Source organism: Chanodichthys erythropterus, chromosome 1 (assembly GCF_024489055.1).
Source record: "Chanodichthys erythropterus isolate Z2021 chromosome 1, ASM2448905v1, whole genome shotgun sequence".
NCBI classification, from domain to species: domain Eukaryota; kingdom Metazoa; phylum Chordata; class Actinopteri; order Cypriniformes; family Xenocyprididae; genus Chanodichthys; species Chanodichthys erythropterus.
Genome location: NC_090221.1, coordinates 4,284,612 through 4,299,211, shown reverse-complemented (window position 1 = coordinate 4,299,211; position 14,600 = coordinate 4,284,612). Strand labels below are relative to the sequence as shown.

The 14,600-nt window shown below is 36.9% G+C and overlaps 1 protein-coding gene across 1 annotated transcript; it reads left to right on the top strand.

The window, feature by feature from the left end:
• The first annotated feature begins 862 nt into the window (after window positions 1–862).
• Window positions 863–11,803, top strand: LOC137020053 (matrin-3-like). Its single transcript, XM_067385254.1, has 21 exons — window positions 863–977; window positions 3,519–4,417; window positions 4,809–4,870; window positions 5,751–5,789; window positions 5,903–6,006; window positions 6,121–6,179; window positions 6,333–6,449; window positions 6,564–6,689; window positions 6,765–6,926; window positions 7,194–7,318; window positions 7,405–7,966; window positions 8,488–8,608; window positions 8,793–8,812; window positions 8,933–9,055; window positions 9,255–9,383; window positions 9,499–9,621; window positions 9,695–9,825; window positions 9,929–10,226; window positions 10,314–10,467; window positions 10,726–10,841; window positions 11,006–11,803. Exons 2-21 carry the CDS (start codon window positions 3,650–3,652, stop codon window positions 11,057–11,059), a joined length of 3,393 nt encoding a protein of 1,130 aa, XP_067241355.1. The 5' UTR covers window positions 863–977; window positions 3,519–3,649; the 3' UTR covers window positions 11,060–11,803.
• The last annotated feature ends 2,797 nt before the right edge of the window (window positions 11,804–14,600 follow it).

Genomic DNA, 14,600 nt, shown 5'->3' with positions numbered 1-14,600 from the left:
GTTTGGTGGAGGGGGGATTATGGGGTTGTTTTTCAGGGGTTGGACTTGGCCCCTTAGTTCCAGTGAAAGGAACTCTTAATGCTTTGGCATACCAAGACATTTTGGACAATTTCATGCTCCCAACTTTGTGAGAACAGTTTGGGGAAGTCCCCTTCCTGTTCCAACATGACTGCGCACCAATGCACAAAGCAAGGTCCATACAGATATGGATGAGCGAGTTTGGTGTGGAGGAACTTGACTGTTCTGACCTCAACCTGACAGAACACCTTTGGGATGAATTAGAGTGGAGACTGTGAGCCAGGCCTTCTCGCCAACATCACTTCCTGACCTCACAAATGCGCTTCTATAAGAATGGACAAAAATTCCCATAAACGCACTCCTAAACCTTGTGGGAAGCCTTCCCTGAAGAGTTGAGGCTGTTATAGCTGCAAAGGGTGGGCCAACTCCATATTAAACGGATTAAGAATGGGATGACATTAAAGTTCATGTGCACGTAAAGGCAGGCGTTCCAAATGTTTGGCAATATGGTGTATATGTATAAAGGTGTGTGTTAAGAATACTGCATTTTTTTCTATTGTTTTGAATACTGTTATATAAATACATCACAGAGGACCGCAAAAACTTTACCCACTAGACAGGCTGTTTTTTCTATCTGGGCACTTATGCAGTAAAGATGAGGCGAACTGAAATAAATATTACATGCAGCTCATGTTTGGTCACCTCTGGTACAAATTATTCGCCTGAAATAATTATTCTCACCTGAAAACCAATTGTAGTGATAAACACCTTTATTATTATTATTATTATTATTATTAGGGCTTTTATTTTGAAATTCGCATCGGAAGTGAAATGCTGTTTCGTAATAATTTCCTGCTTCACGCTCCGCGCTGTTGCCCGAGCGGTAGGTCACGTTTCACTTCGTGCGACGTAAAAAAAAAACTTAAACCCAAAGCTTGGGAACAAGAAGAAGGAAAAATGTAAGTAACAGCTCATTAAAATAAAACATGTTATATCACTTGTGTTTTAAGTACAGACTATAATAAACCCGAGCTGCAGAATTGTAAATATTAGATAACTGTTGCCCTTTAGGCCTTGTTGTGCACAATTGGTTCCTTTGCTTTTTTCAAGCATCACACTTCGTCCATGTGTTGTGTTTAACGCGGCTTTTTTTCTTGGAATTAAACGTCTGTTTCATAAATGTTCGCCTAAATAAAGTTTTACACACCAATCTGCTATTAAATTAAGTCGATTGTCCTTAAGTGAGATGAATGTTATCACAGCACCAGTTAACCTCGGAATCAACGCACATTATTTAAGGCTGTAAAAAGCGTCGTGTATATGTGGTGTGGGATATTTCTTAAGCATCTGGAAGGTTCCTGTCCAAAATATTTTCTGCATTTCCTTCTTCTGCACTGAAACTGGATAGTAGTGCCATTGCCATGTCTACACCTTCCTTATAGTGTTAAATGCACATTTCTGCTTAGTAATATATATTCATAATATCATATGTTCAAGTTGTTAGCACTGACTTGCACTTTTTTCTTTACTAATGCATATTATTTTATGCATATAATTTTAAACTAAATCAGTCTTCTTGATACAGTCTTGTCATTCTGCAAGTTATGCCATAAAACATTCAAATCTTATCTGCTGTAGTAACTTTAATGCCTTGCATCATAGTGTATACTCTTCCACCGTTCTTTCTGGTCTTGTCATCAATTTGTATTTCATTACTGCTCAGAATGCTTTAACCATAAGTTAATCTCACATAGCCAAACCTTGCTCCATAGCAGCTTTCTTTGGCCAATGTACATGTAAGCAACCAATCCCATTTCGTTTTGTTCAGCGTCATGTTTGGGGGTGTGAAAATGTAAAGTTGATGTTCATTCAATAACAGACCAGCGTGCATCTAATAAATGATTCATTCAAGAACGTTGTGCAAATTTACTGACTTTGTTCTGATAATTTCAAATCAGGCTTGGAAAATAATACTCTTCCCATATCCCATCGTCAAACAAGTTAAAAAACTCTCTTCTTTCCAACAAAGCGCCTCCAAAATTCTTGGACATCTTTTAAAGGGTCTATGCAGTGAAATTTGTACTTTTGAAAATCCAGCATTTAGTTGATCCAGATAAGCACTCATTGTCACAGTTGTAAATGCGAAGGCTTTCTTCTTCCTTGAGGGAGTTTGGCTTTGTTTCCATGCAGACCATTAACGAACGCCACTTTGAAACTCCCAAAGTGTTTCCGTTTTTGTGTGACTGATACATCAGTTTAGCCAACAATCCCTGGGCATGATGACTGAGACTACATGCAGACCCACTTGTACAATGGACTCTTTACACTTTTCATATTTGGAGTTTTTCAGCGGCCTTGTGCCTTGTGATGTTCTTCAACTCGAAGATAAAAACATTATGCAACAAAATTAATCTCCAGTGGGTGCTATGCAGTGATATATGGCTGGAACTGTATTGCTTTTTTATAATTAAAAAAAATACAATTATTTCTATTAAACTTTGCATTTTGGACTAGTGAATTCTGAGTTCGGTTTAAATGCTGTTCTTAGTAAATTTCCTGTCCATGTGAAACTTATTCATTCATACATACTGTCCATTCAAATGTATGCTTTCTCTGTGATTCAGTTTTTGTTTTTTTAAATTTTCATTATTTGATAAATAACTAATTGGTATATTCTGGTATATCTGCACGGGCTGCATGGTAGCCTGTTTTATACACTTTTCTCAGAATGTCATTTCAGCTTTCCCGAAAACGACATTATCCAAAAACAGCGTTGACAAACTTCTGCATCATTTTTCTTCTGAATAAAACGGTTAAAAATAAGTAGCTTGTCAAGAGTGACAACATTGTCTATATTTTTCTATTTTCTACCATTTTTATATAGTCTTCTCCATTATGACCACCGCAATTTCAATTCAGTTAATGTGTAAAATTTCACTTTTCTTTGGATGAAGATATCAAATCTTGTTCAGATAACCCTATGCTCTCTTTGCACCCTTCACTTGAGCCCAACTATTGGCTTGTCTGTTGTCAAGATGTCTTGATGCCAAATTATTTTTGCAGTTAAGCACTAAAGTTGATTGGCTTTATTTCGGTTAATTTTTTTGTTCAATGATTTCAGTTTTGTCATACAGTACAACTTAAACGCATGAACACTATCTCTCTTTGGTTCTCTCCTGACCAAGAAACTGCAATCCTTTCCCGTCTTTTCCATTTAAGGATCTAAATTTGATTCAGACTCTCTTTTTCCCTTCAAAGCTCAATTGAACTTTCCCATTAAAATATACTTACTGCTCTTCATGCTACTTGTAAATCTTCATTTTATGGTCAATTTGGTCAGTGTACCAACCTGTCCATTTGTACCTTTGTCATTGTAAATAATGTTTACTTCTGTAACTTGCATTGTATGGATTTGTGGAGCTCACTGTCTTGCTTTCTTATGCCATTGCTAACCATTTCGTGAGCATGCTAGAAATCATTGCTCCATTGTGTTTCTGCAGACCTGTTTCATTCTGGAGGAGCTTCTTTTCTCGATCCAGGCTTAAATTGACGGATTGTTTTTCTGAGGACTTTTTGATTCAATTTGTCCTTCTCCTTTTCCACTCGTCCAAAGCGCCATCATTTCAAAGCCATGTCCCAGAAACTGACCGGTGATGATGCTCAGAAAGGTTTTGCTGTAGGCCGTGGGCTTTTGGCTGCCGCTGAGACTTTGAATTTTAGTATGGGCGACACTCACTCGGACCCCTACGGCTCATCTTCCCAATCACATAGTGGCTTGTCTGGCCTGGGTGGAGGGGAGGGAAAAGACCACGACTCTCAGCTGCACCGCCGAGCGGGCAGCCACATTAGCAATACCATGAAACTGTTTGCCAGCCTAGGTCTGTCGCCGACTGATCTGGACGCACTGGCACAGGTTCCAGAGGAGAACATCAGCGTGGAGACCTTGCCCCATCTTATAATGCAACTTAAGAACCGCAAGATGGAATCCGGCCGCCGCATTGCTGGTGATCTGCCGAATCTTTCTTCAGAGACTTCATACAGAGGCGGCCGAGACGATTGGGGCGACATGCAGGGCGGACGGTTGGACCGATCCAGTGGGCAGGCTCAAAGCCGCTCACAAGGTGACTTCGGTTATACTTCCATGCAAGAAACATCTGGTCGAGGGTATGACATGTTAGATTACAGGAGCGGTAGCGACAGAGACCGTCAATATTCTGAGCTTTCCCGTGACTCCTACCGCAGCCTCGGCATGTCGGCGTCATCAGCATCTGACGACCGGTTCATGCAGAGAAGAATGGGCACCCCGTCTCAGAGAAAAGTGCAGGATTTCTTGGGAGTCATGCCCCTCATGTTTCCCCATGTGTGCTCTCTTTGTGATTTTGATGTTCACTCTGTCATGGTGAGTAATTCAAGCAGCTTGCCTCCTGCACACACACACTTCCTTTCTTGAGTCCTACTTGTTCAGTAGACCATCTTTAAACATCATTTGTTGCATTTAAATCAGCACCTCTTAGTTTTGCTCAGTATCAAACTTGTGTAAGAAAAATGGCCCTAAATCTCATTGGATGTCTGTAGTATTCACTGTTGTTAGCTGTATTTCTGACTTGTTCTTTATGTTTGGTTCCAGTTAGGAGAGTTAGTATCTAGAACTCATTTCAGATTCATTACAGTACTCATTTGTAGATTGCATTCATAACCAGGGAGGTTAGCTTGTCAAGTTAGCTTTGATCCAGTATGTCATTTTTTATATATTAAGGATATTTTTTTAACTCTCCCTTGTGTTTGTAAAGGAATGGACTCAACACACAACTGGGATTCGTCACTCTGAAAACCGCAAACTCCTTCTGCAAATGTAAGTAGACAAACTATGGAGCTTTTAAGCTATTATAAGCTTTTTTCCGCCACGGAAATAATTTATTAAAAAAAAAAAGGGATAATTGCGACTCTTTCTCACAATTTTTTTTCTCAAAATTGCAAGTTTATATAATGCAATTCTGAGAAAAGTCATCTCCCATTCACCACTATAGACGCTTACACAACTATGAAAACTTCTGCTCCTAAGAACCCCGGAAATGTGAAAAAGAGCCATAAAGCTAATGATTTTTTTTCATTTCCACCGAAATTACCCAGAACCTCATCGTCAGTCCATCCGGTTGTATTTTTTTTAATCTCCATTGTTTATTTGAATAGCAAACAACTCTTACTGCATGCACCGCAACAGACTTTAAAAAACAACGGTTGAAATAAAATGCTGCATGAACTCAACCAATCAGCATGTTCAGCGCCCAAATCCCACCCCCCGGAAGTTCCGGAACTTTGGAAAAGTACTACCTAGCGACCATGGACTTTCTAGGGGGGAATTTTTTTTTTTTTTACCCGGAACTTCATTTAGACCCTGGTTCCTGCGGTCGAAACACAAGGAGTACCACCCCAAAGTTCTTAGTTCCTGCGGTGGAAACGCAGCTTATGGTGAACCTTTTTAGGTGTTAAATGTAGTCTTTATTCTATTTCTAACCTGAAGTTACAGTTGAGAAGCAAAAATTAAGAACATGACTAATTTGTTTAAATATAACCTCAGATAATTATCCTAGTACATTAAAAATTTACTATATAGGATCTCTAGACATGGTTGCTAATTTGTGCAGTTGCAGTCTTTGAATTTGTCATTCAAGTGTTCAACACTTTAGATCTCTGCCGTTCAAAAACTAAAAACTCCTTCCTGTTGTTTACAGGTACCCGGACTGGGATCCTCAAATGCCCTCTAATCGCATGTATGTTACTGTTTTTTGTGTTTTTTTTTGTATGCTGCTTTCATAAGTATGATGCATCCTGCTTTTTACAAGCGTCTGTATTGAAAAGCACATTAAAAACGAATTCCTTTCAGGTCGACATCCCTTTCCCTGGACACAAAGAGTCGTTCGGATGGACTGCTGGGAGCAGCTCCAATTGGTGGTGGTCTACAGAGAACAGGGATGAGCTCTAACTGGGGTAATAAATCTGTGAGAGGATGTTGTCTGGTTAACATTAACACTGATTTTTCCAGTTTCTTATGGTGAAGCTGCTTAATTTAAATGTCACAATTTTTAAACAACTTTTTTTTAGGGTCTGATTCAAGTATGGGAATGACAAGTAAAATGACATCATATTCAGCAGCACCCAAGGTAATAATGCACTAAAAGTGATATGTTTTTGTTCAAATTGTTCCATCAGTTCTGTTGCATTGAAATGATACCTACAATTAAAATATTATATTTTGTTTGAGTGGATGGATGGATATATCTTGGTGCTTGCACTCATGAATATTTTTATTTTAGATAAGAAGTAGGGTGGTCGTGGCTAAATACGAAAGAAAACCAATGTCAACAAACAGCCTGTTTGCCTTGGCAAAACCCTTTGGCACCATCTGTGAGCATCTAATACTAAAGAACAAGGTAGTGCCTGTACCTATATGATCAGGCATTCAAGACAAAAAGTCATGACAGTATAATTTTTCCTCAATTTGGAATATGAATGTTCATAATTGGTATATATTCTTTCTCTCAAAGGCTTTCCTGGAGCTTCAGACTCATGATGAGGCTTTGGCCATGGCTAATTATTACCAGCGTAAACCGGCCATTTTGCATGGGAAAGAGATACACATTTATTTGTCAAAAGAACTGATGCAAATTGAGGTAAGATGAGGGGAAAAAAGGGTGTATATATAAGTTAAATCGGCTCAATTAAGCTTATTTGCTTTATCTCTACAGAAAAGTGGAAGGCCGGGCAGAGACATTAGGCCTCTGAAGAGAGGAGTCAGCCAGGTGGTGTTTTTCTCCAATTTACCGCGAGGCAGTGACAAGAAAATGGAGCTTCTCACAATATCTCGTAGATTTGGCACTGTTGAGAAACATCTCTTTCTAAATGATGAAGTAAGTTATAAATGCAGCATTTTTTTCAGAAGATACATTTTAAAATGTTATGTTTCATAGATAAAGCTGGTTAATACAGCTAAGTTAGCTGTTAAAAATACTGAGATATCTCAATAGTAATAAATTGTACACTTTTTTTGAATATAAAAAAGAATCATAATTTTGATCCAAAGAGCCAACAAAAACTACATAAGCTTAATTTTACATTGCAAATATATTGTGTATATTTGACCCTCAACCTTTTTTTAAAAAAAAAAAAAAAAACAGGCATTTGTTCAAATGGGCAATGCTGAGGATGCAGAGATGTTGGTGAAGTACTACACTGTCAATCCATTGACTATCAATGGAAGATCCATTCGTCTGAACATCTGCACAAAGTATAAGACTCTAACGTAAGTTGTCCTTTCTATCCAGAGAAACTAATGATATCTTTAGAAAGAAAACAAAACCAAATGTGCTATACATGTTGATGTTCCAGGGTCCCACCTGGAAAGGGCGACCAAGGAAGGGAAGAACCTACCCGTAAGCGCAGCAGTAGCAGCGGCTCCACCAACAGAACTGGTGATAAACCTTCATCAAAGAATCAAAGGTCCTCTACTTCCAAAGCCAAGGAGAGCTCTGATGAGAAAGAAGAGGAACCAAAGCCTGAGGAAGCAGAGGCCGTGGGCGACGGGTCAGGAGATGAAGCTGTTATGGAAGCACGTGATGGAGATGAAGAAGGTTTTGATGAAGATCCATCTCCAGATGATGTTGACCTATCCTGTGATCCAGAGCAAACCAGTGAGCAAGCACCAGATATTGATGATTCCAACATAGAGGGAGAGGAGGATCCTGAAGCACAGCAAGCCAGAGATTGCTCCAGCGATGAGACCACAGAGAACCAAAAAGACTCTGGTGAAAAACAGGAAGAGACTCAGCCGGAGGAACCTGCAACATCTGAGGCTGAGCAGGAGAACACAGATGAGCTTCCTAAAGACCTTGAGGAACAGAATGATGACCAACCTGAAGATGAGGGTGCTGAAGAGGACGATGAAGAGCAGGCAAGAGCTTTTGCACATCATCTGAAAGGCCACTGCGCAATCCTTTCTTAAAATTGATAGTTCACTGAAAAATGTAAATGATCATTTACTTACCCTCATGATAACAGAAGATATCTTAAAGAATGTGCATGTGGATCTTTTCCACACAATGAAAGCATACAGTGACCAGAAGCTGCCAAGCTCCAAAAAGGACCAAAAAGTGCATCGTAAAATCACGTTAAATTTATGGTAAAAAAAAAAAAAATGTCCACTGTGGTTGCCAAAAATTTAATGTAGATTGGTGCCTGTATATTTTACAACTTCTAAACTTATATTACATTAAGTGATATAATATTAATGTACCAATATACAAAAATCTGCCTTTACCTTACCATGTCATGTAGGGGCCTCTGGGAATGTCCTTTTACTGGTTTTCACCATAAATTATATAGGAATTCATAGTATTTACAGTAAAATGACATAATTCATTTATAATTTTTCACTGTCTTAGTTAACCAATAACTATCTGTATATGCTTCTAGGACAGTCAAAATGAAAATGACTTTCCTGAGAACATGGATGAGTTTGTTACTCTTGATGAGCTAGCAGAGGAGGAGGATGGCGAGAGGCAAGACTCAAAGTCCAAAGCTAAAAGCACATCAGGTAAAACCCTTGAGCAATCTCAATGGCTTTAGCAGTGATCCTTCTTTGGATTGAGTTGACAGTGTTAAATAATAAAGGTTAAAATCATATTGTTGTTGATAAACTACAAAGTCAATACTCTCTGGATTTTCCCCCCAAAAGTCAGTCCGTTTAATAATGCCTTTTTTCATCTTGTATGTTTCAGGAAGCCCCAGTGATAGTGGAGTAAGTCACTTATTTCTTGGGCACTTTAGAATGTATTAAAATAGTTTACAACTAATGTCTGTCGCTGTGCATTGATTTTATTGATTGTATTAAATATTAATGTGTGTTTTGGAATTGTAGGGATTGAGAGTTGTGAATGTTGTTGGGTTTAAACGTGGCTACGGTTATCTAGATGAAGTCCTTAATCTTGCCAAGCCATTTGGTAAAGTGGTGCGGCACCTGGTCTTGGACGTGAGGCCTGAGGTAACAGCTCTCAGATATACAGCAGCTTTACTGTATCTATCCACACAGATTTCTGATGATAGACCATTTATTAATGTATCTATAAATGTTTATTATCCATTTACAAGCTTCATTTATTAATTTCTTGCCATTTGTCCAGTGGTTCATGTCGGTTGTAAATCGAATTCTCAGAGATGTTTGTGGTTGTGCTCTGTGTTAGGCCTTTCTGGAGTTCTCCAATGAACAAGAGGCAAGAGCAATGGTTAGTTTCTACAGTGGAAATGTCTTACCATCTGTGTGTGGAAAACCTGTTAAGGTTTTTCATTCACACACATATGCAACCATCCAGGTAAGACTTGGGCATTTTAACTCAAAATGAATTAACTCACTTTTAACTCACCATGAATAAAGTGCAAGTCTAAAAGAAGCAGAATCTAATGCCTATATTTGTGCAACATCTACAGAGTGGCAGAGTTATCTACGTTGGTAATGTTCCACCCTTCAAAGGCTCAGATGCTTCACTTCTGAAAATCGCAGAACCATTTGGAAAAATCAGAAGATATTTTCTGAATCCATTGCGGAATGAGGTAAATATAAAATAGGACCGTTTCTGTTGGGATTTACAAGGACAAACTAAATGATATTTGTATGTTTGCTCAGTGTTTCATTGAGATGGAAAGAGGGGAAGATGCTGAGAAAATGGCAGAGGCCTACAAGGAAAATCGACCTAAATTTGAAGGCAAACGACTGGTTGTCTACATAAGCAGGAAATATAAGCAGCTCAAACGTGGGTAAGTTGGACATTCAGATTATTTATTTATTAATGGGGAAAATAAAAAATGGCTTTCAAAGAATGTTACATGGCATCTGTTTGACAATATTATAATCTCACAGACAAAGACCTCCAACCCCAGAACCCGAGGATAAACGGCCACTCAAGAGAGAACGCTCCGGAGAGGATGAGGCCCAGAGGAGCTCCTCTGGCAAAAGCAAGGACAAAAAAGAGGAAGAGCCTTCTGTCAAGAAGATCAAAGTGGATGAGCCTGTTGCTGATGAAACTGAGGAGATGGAGAGTCAGGAAGAGAAGGAAAGCCAAAATGTTTCAGCAGAAACCGTTCCTGAGGAAAAGCAAGAGCAAGAGGAGGAACAAAGCAAAGACACATCAGAGCTCCAGAATATAGAGAAGGAAGCTGTGAGTGCTGTTAGTTGGAGTGTTTTAGAAGTATGTCTCACTGCTAACTGGATATACTTGATTTATCCACTGCTTTCCTTTAACCAGGAGCCTGAAGATGAAGAAACTGTTGATTCTCCCACTGTTGTGTCAGAGAAGAGTGTGAAGACTGAGGAAAAAAATATTACAGCAGCATCGTCTGAAACAAAGCTTGAAACTAGCCATTCTACTCTAGAGCCATATGATCCTAATGTCCCAGTGGGTAAGATGGCTTTGATTTTTGCTAAGAAATAAATTTGACATAACAGAGATATTAATTTCACAGCATACTCTGTCCAAGAAGCTGAAGAAAGTTTGTATTGAAAGGATGTTAAGTTTGGCTTGCTATAAAATTCTAAAATGTATTATAAAAGCGATTCACCCCAACTAAGGAAATATTTAATTATTTCATGACTTGTGCAATGTATTCATGTTTGCTTGAAAGAAGTCTCATTAATGAATCTCATTTAACCTTTTTCAGGTGTGGAGTTTGTGAAGATGGGGTACTACTGCAGAGTCTGCTTCCTGTTTTATTCTAATGAGGAAACTGCAAAGAAAATTCACTGCAGTAGCCAAGCACACTATGATAAACTTAAGGTGAGATTTTTTCCCCTCATTTGTCCTTGATCATGTTGTCAGAACAGGATGTATTTATGTATTATATATTATGGCTTCACTTACAACTTTTAGCATTACCATGTTGACATTTTTGTTGTTGTTCAATATATGTTTTTTTGAAACAAATGTTGTTTTCTTATCAGAAATATTTGGAAAAGGAGAAAGCCAAAGCACAGAGTAACGGGACGAAGAAATGAACCATTGATGCTGGAACATCTGTTAATATGTCCATGATGTCCCTGTGTTTGCATTTTCTTGTTCAACTCCTTTGTTCAGTATGTTTAAGTTTTTTTCTAAAAAAAAGAAAAAAGGTTAGATTGAGGTATTGCTTCTTTTAATGTAGTAATGAACGCTGGTGTATTCATAAGAAATTCCTTGCTGTTCTGACATAGCGATTTAGATGTGAAGTTTAACACATTTTATGCCTTAATTGCTACTATTGTTTTGGTTTTTCTTTCTTTTATTAAACTTTCAGCATTCCTCATACTCTGCCTAACTGTTTTAAAAATGTTTTTTCTGTTTATTTTGTATTCTGCAAAATGAGAATCTATTACATTAAACAAGGGGCAATGAATAAATCAGTCCTAACCAGCGTTTTACAGTAAAACTGCATAAATATGATTGAATGTCTGCTATATAGTCTCAGACTTGGAATGTAGTTTGATGCCTTTCCAATGGTTAAAGAAATTGTAATTTTTGATTTAATGGAATGGAACTTCAATATACAAACAGTGCTGCAAACTTTTGATAAGAGGTATTGACAAATTTCATGATTTGATTCATGAGCTTGCGATTAAATTTTGGTGAATTTTGATTCACTATCTATAAATTTGTATACAAGGATATAGTATGTTAATTTTTGTCAAGGAAAAAAACTAATGTTGTAAACTACACAGGGAACCCTGTCTGTACATTATTGAAGGTTAATTAAAGGGTTAGTTCACGCAAAAATGAAAATTCTGTCATTTATTACTCACCCTCATGCTATTCCACACCCTTAAGACCTTCGTTAATCTTCGGAACACAAATTAAGATCTTTTAGTTGAAATCTGATGGCTCAGTGAGGCCTGCAATGACATTTCCTCTATCAAGATCCATAAAGGTACTACAAGTACATTGGCATCTGTTTGATACAGATGATTCATAACGCTCAGAAGCTTCATGAACCAGTGTTTTGAAATCAGCCATCACTATATAAGTGTTTTTATAATATTAATATTGAACCACTGTACTTGCATGAACTGACTTAAATATGTTTTTAGTACATTAATGGATCTTGAGAGAGGAAATGTCATTGCTGGCTATGAAGGCCTCACTGAGCCATTGGATTTCAGCAAAAATATCTTCATTTGTATTCCGAAGATGAATGAAGAGTGAGTAATAAATGACAGAATTTTCATTTTTGGGTGAACTAACCCTTTAATAACTGATTTGTATACAATTACATATGAGGCCATTTTATAATAACTTTATAAAATTTAGCCTAATGGTATTACAATACAAGTGTAATATAGTGGTTTTTTTGTGCAATGATCGCGTAAACTATTGGCTGATGTTTTTAAGGCCCTACCTCGTGCACATGATGATGTATATTATTCCTTTCAGTGCATCTAATATAAGTCTTTTATCAGTTAGTAAAAACAGTTTCAAGTAATATTGCAAAAATGTATAAAACAAAACATCCTCTTTAGCACCTTTAATTCGTGTTTATTTTGTACTGTAACTAGTAGTAAAGATGAAGAGACGATCACGTGCGTTACCGCTTCTTGAACTGGAGGCGCTACCGTTAACCGTCACGCCAAATTAAGAGCGCCAAAACGGTATTCGTTTGAATTTCGTAGTAAAACTCACATAATTTAAAGTTTGAGACTTTGTTTAAAATCGAAAGTAACCTGCTCTGTCTTGTCTTTCAGCGCATTGTCATGTTTTTTTTTTTTTTTTTTTCATGAGAATATGGTGTGAGAAACGTTACGTCAATTGCGCGACTCTCACGCTGAATGCGTGATTACACAATTACATTGTGTGATGAATAATGCATAAATAAGATAAGTAGTTTGTATTAGTATAATATTAATCTCGGTCGTTTATCATTTTATAGTTGCTTAGATCTTACCTGGCATCCTTGAAGCGTTAGTACCCGCTCAGCTTCTTTGAACAGTAAAACCCCGCCTCCATAGATTAGGTAAGCCCTGATTGGCTATCTCAAACATTTTGACTTTGACGAGTGCTCCTGATGATCCAGTGACGACTAAAATATTTTGCAGTGGATCTCTGATGCATTTCAAGGAGTTTTTATAAAAATAATATAAGGAAATTATATAGGTGTTCTATATTATATAGGTGTTATATAGAATAATATAAGGAAATTATATAGGTGAAAAAAAACTATAGTAAATATATAGTATACATATAATATATAGTAAATGGTAGTATACTGTATATATTATAGTATTTAAAACACTTTGTTAATGAATGCTACAGCATACTATGATATTAACTATAGTGAACTGATAAACTAATAAATACTGTAGTATACTTTAGCTTTACTACAGTAAACTGTAGTGTATAGTATAATATTACCCTATATTTGTAGAAAACTTAGTACAGTATTGGGTAAAGTAATTTGTTTATGTTACTATAGCAACTATAGAATTACCACAACAAATTAATTCATGTATGGTTAAAATATATATATATATATATATATATATATATATATATATATATATATATATATATATATATATATATATATATATATATATATATATATATATATATATATATATATACTATAAATTACTATAGTATTTTTTTTCACCTGGGAAGCAATAGTTTTAATAGCCATTACATATGGGAGTATGTCAACAGAATTGGCTAGTGCTAAATTGTTTTTGGGTGCGATAATGTCTCATTGGGTAAGTTGGCTTGGGTTTAGCTAAATTGTTTCACAAAGCCAGGCATTTGACATCTGCTTCACTGCCTATTCGTTTTTTTTTCTATTTAATGCTCGCAAAATGCAGTAAAAAGAAGAAAGAAAGAAAGGCTGTTATAATGAGAAGATTCGGCAGAATGCAGAACCAAAGTTTTGACGTCACTAACTGTGACGTTGTTAATGTACAATATGTTTCTGAAAGTAATATTCTGTTTTGTTTTTTGTTTTTTTCATCTGAAATATTTGGAAGAGGAGGACGCCAAAGCACAGAGCAATGAGGCAAAGAAATGAACCACTCATGTTGAATCTTCTCTTCATTTGTTCATTGTGCTGTTTTTTTTTTTTTTTTCTAAAAAATCATTAAAGGTTTAGTTCACTTTAAAATGAAAATTACCTCAAGACTTACTCACCCTCAAGCCATCCTAGGTGTATATGACTTTATTCTTTCTGATGAACGCAAGCAGAGATATTTTAATAGATATCCTGACACATCCGAGCTGCAGTGAACAGGACCAACGAGTATGAGCTGAAGAAAGTGCCTCCATCCATCATAAAAGTACTCCACACGGCTCCGGTGGTTATTAAAGGCCTTCTGAAGCAAAGCGATGCATTTGTGTAAGATAATATCCATATTTAGCAAGCTTTAAACGATACCAGACAAGGAATAAGGGTCTTATCGAGCAAAACGATTGGTCATTTTTGAAAAAACAATTAAAAATTATATACGATTTAAATAGACTCTCATCTTGAACTAGCTCTCTCCTTCTTTTTCATTATTAGAATTCCAGCAGTGTAGACGCTGC

What these genes read in the sequence shown, in the direction of transcription:
- LOC137020053 (XM_067385254.1), top strand. Translation starts at nt 3,650, where the DNA reads ATGTCCCAGAAACTGACCGGTGATGATGCTCAGAAAGGTTTTGCTGTA. An exon ending in AGGGATGAGCTCTAACTGGG is followed by an intron (nt 6,007 to 6,120) that starts GTAATAAATCTG and finishes ACTTTTTTTTAG; the next exon opens with GGTCTGATTCAAGTATGGGA. An exon ending in GAAGCCCCAGTGATAGTGGA is followed by an intron (nt 8,813 to 8,932) that starts GTAAGTCACTTA and finishes TTGGAATTGTAG; the next exon opens with GGATTGAGAGTTGTGAATGT.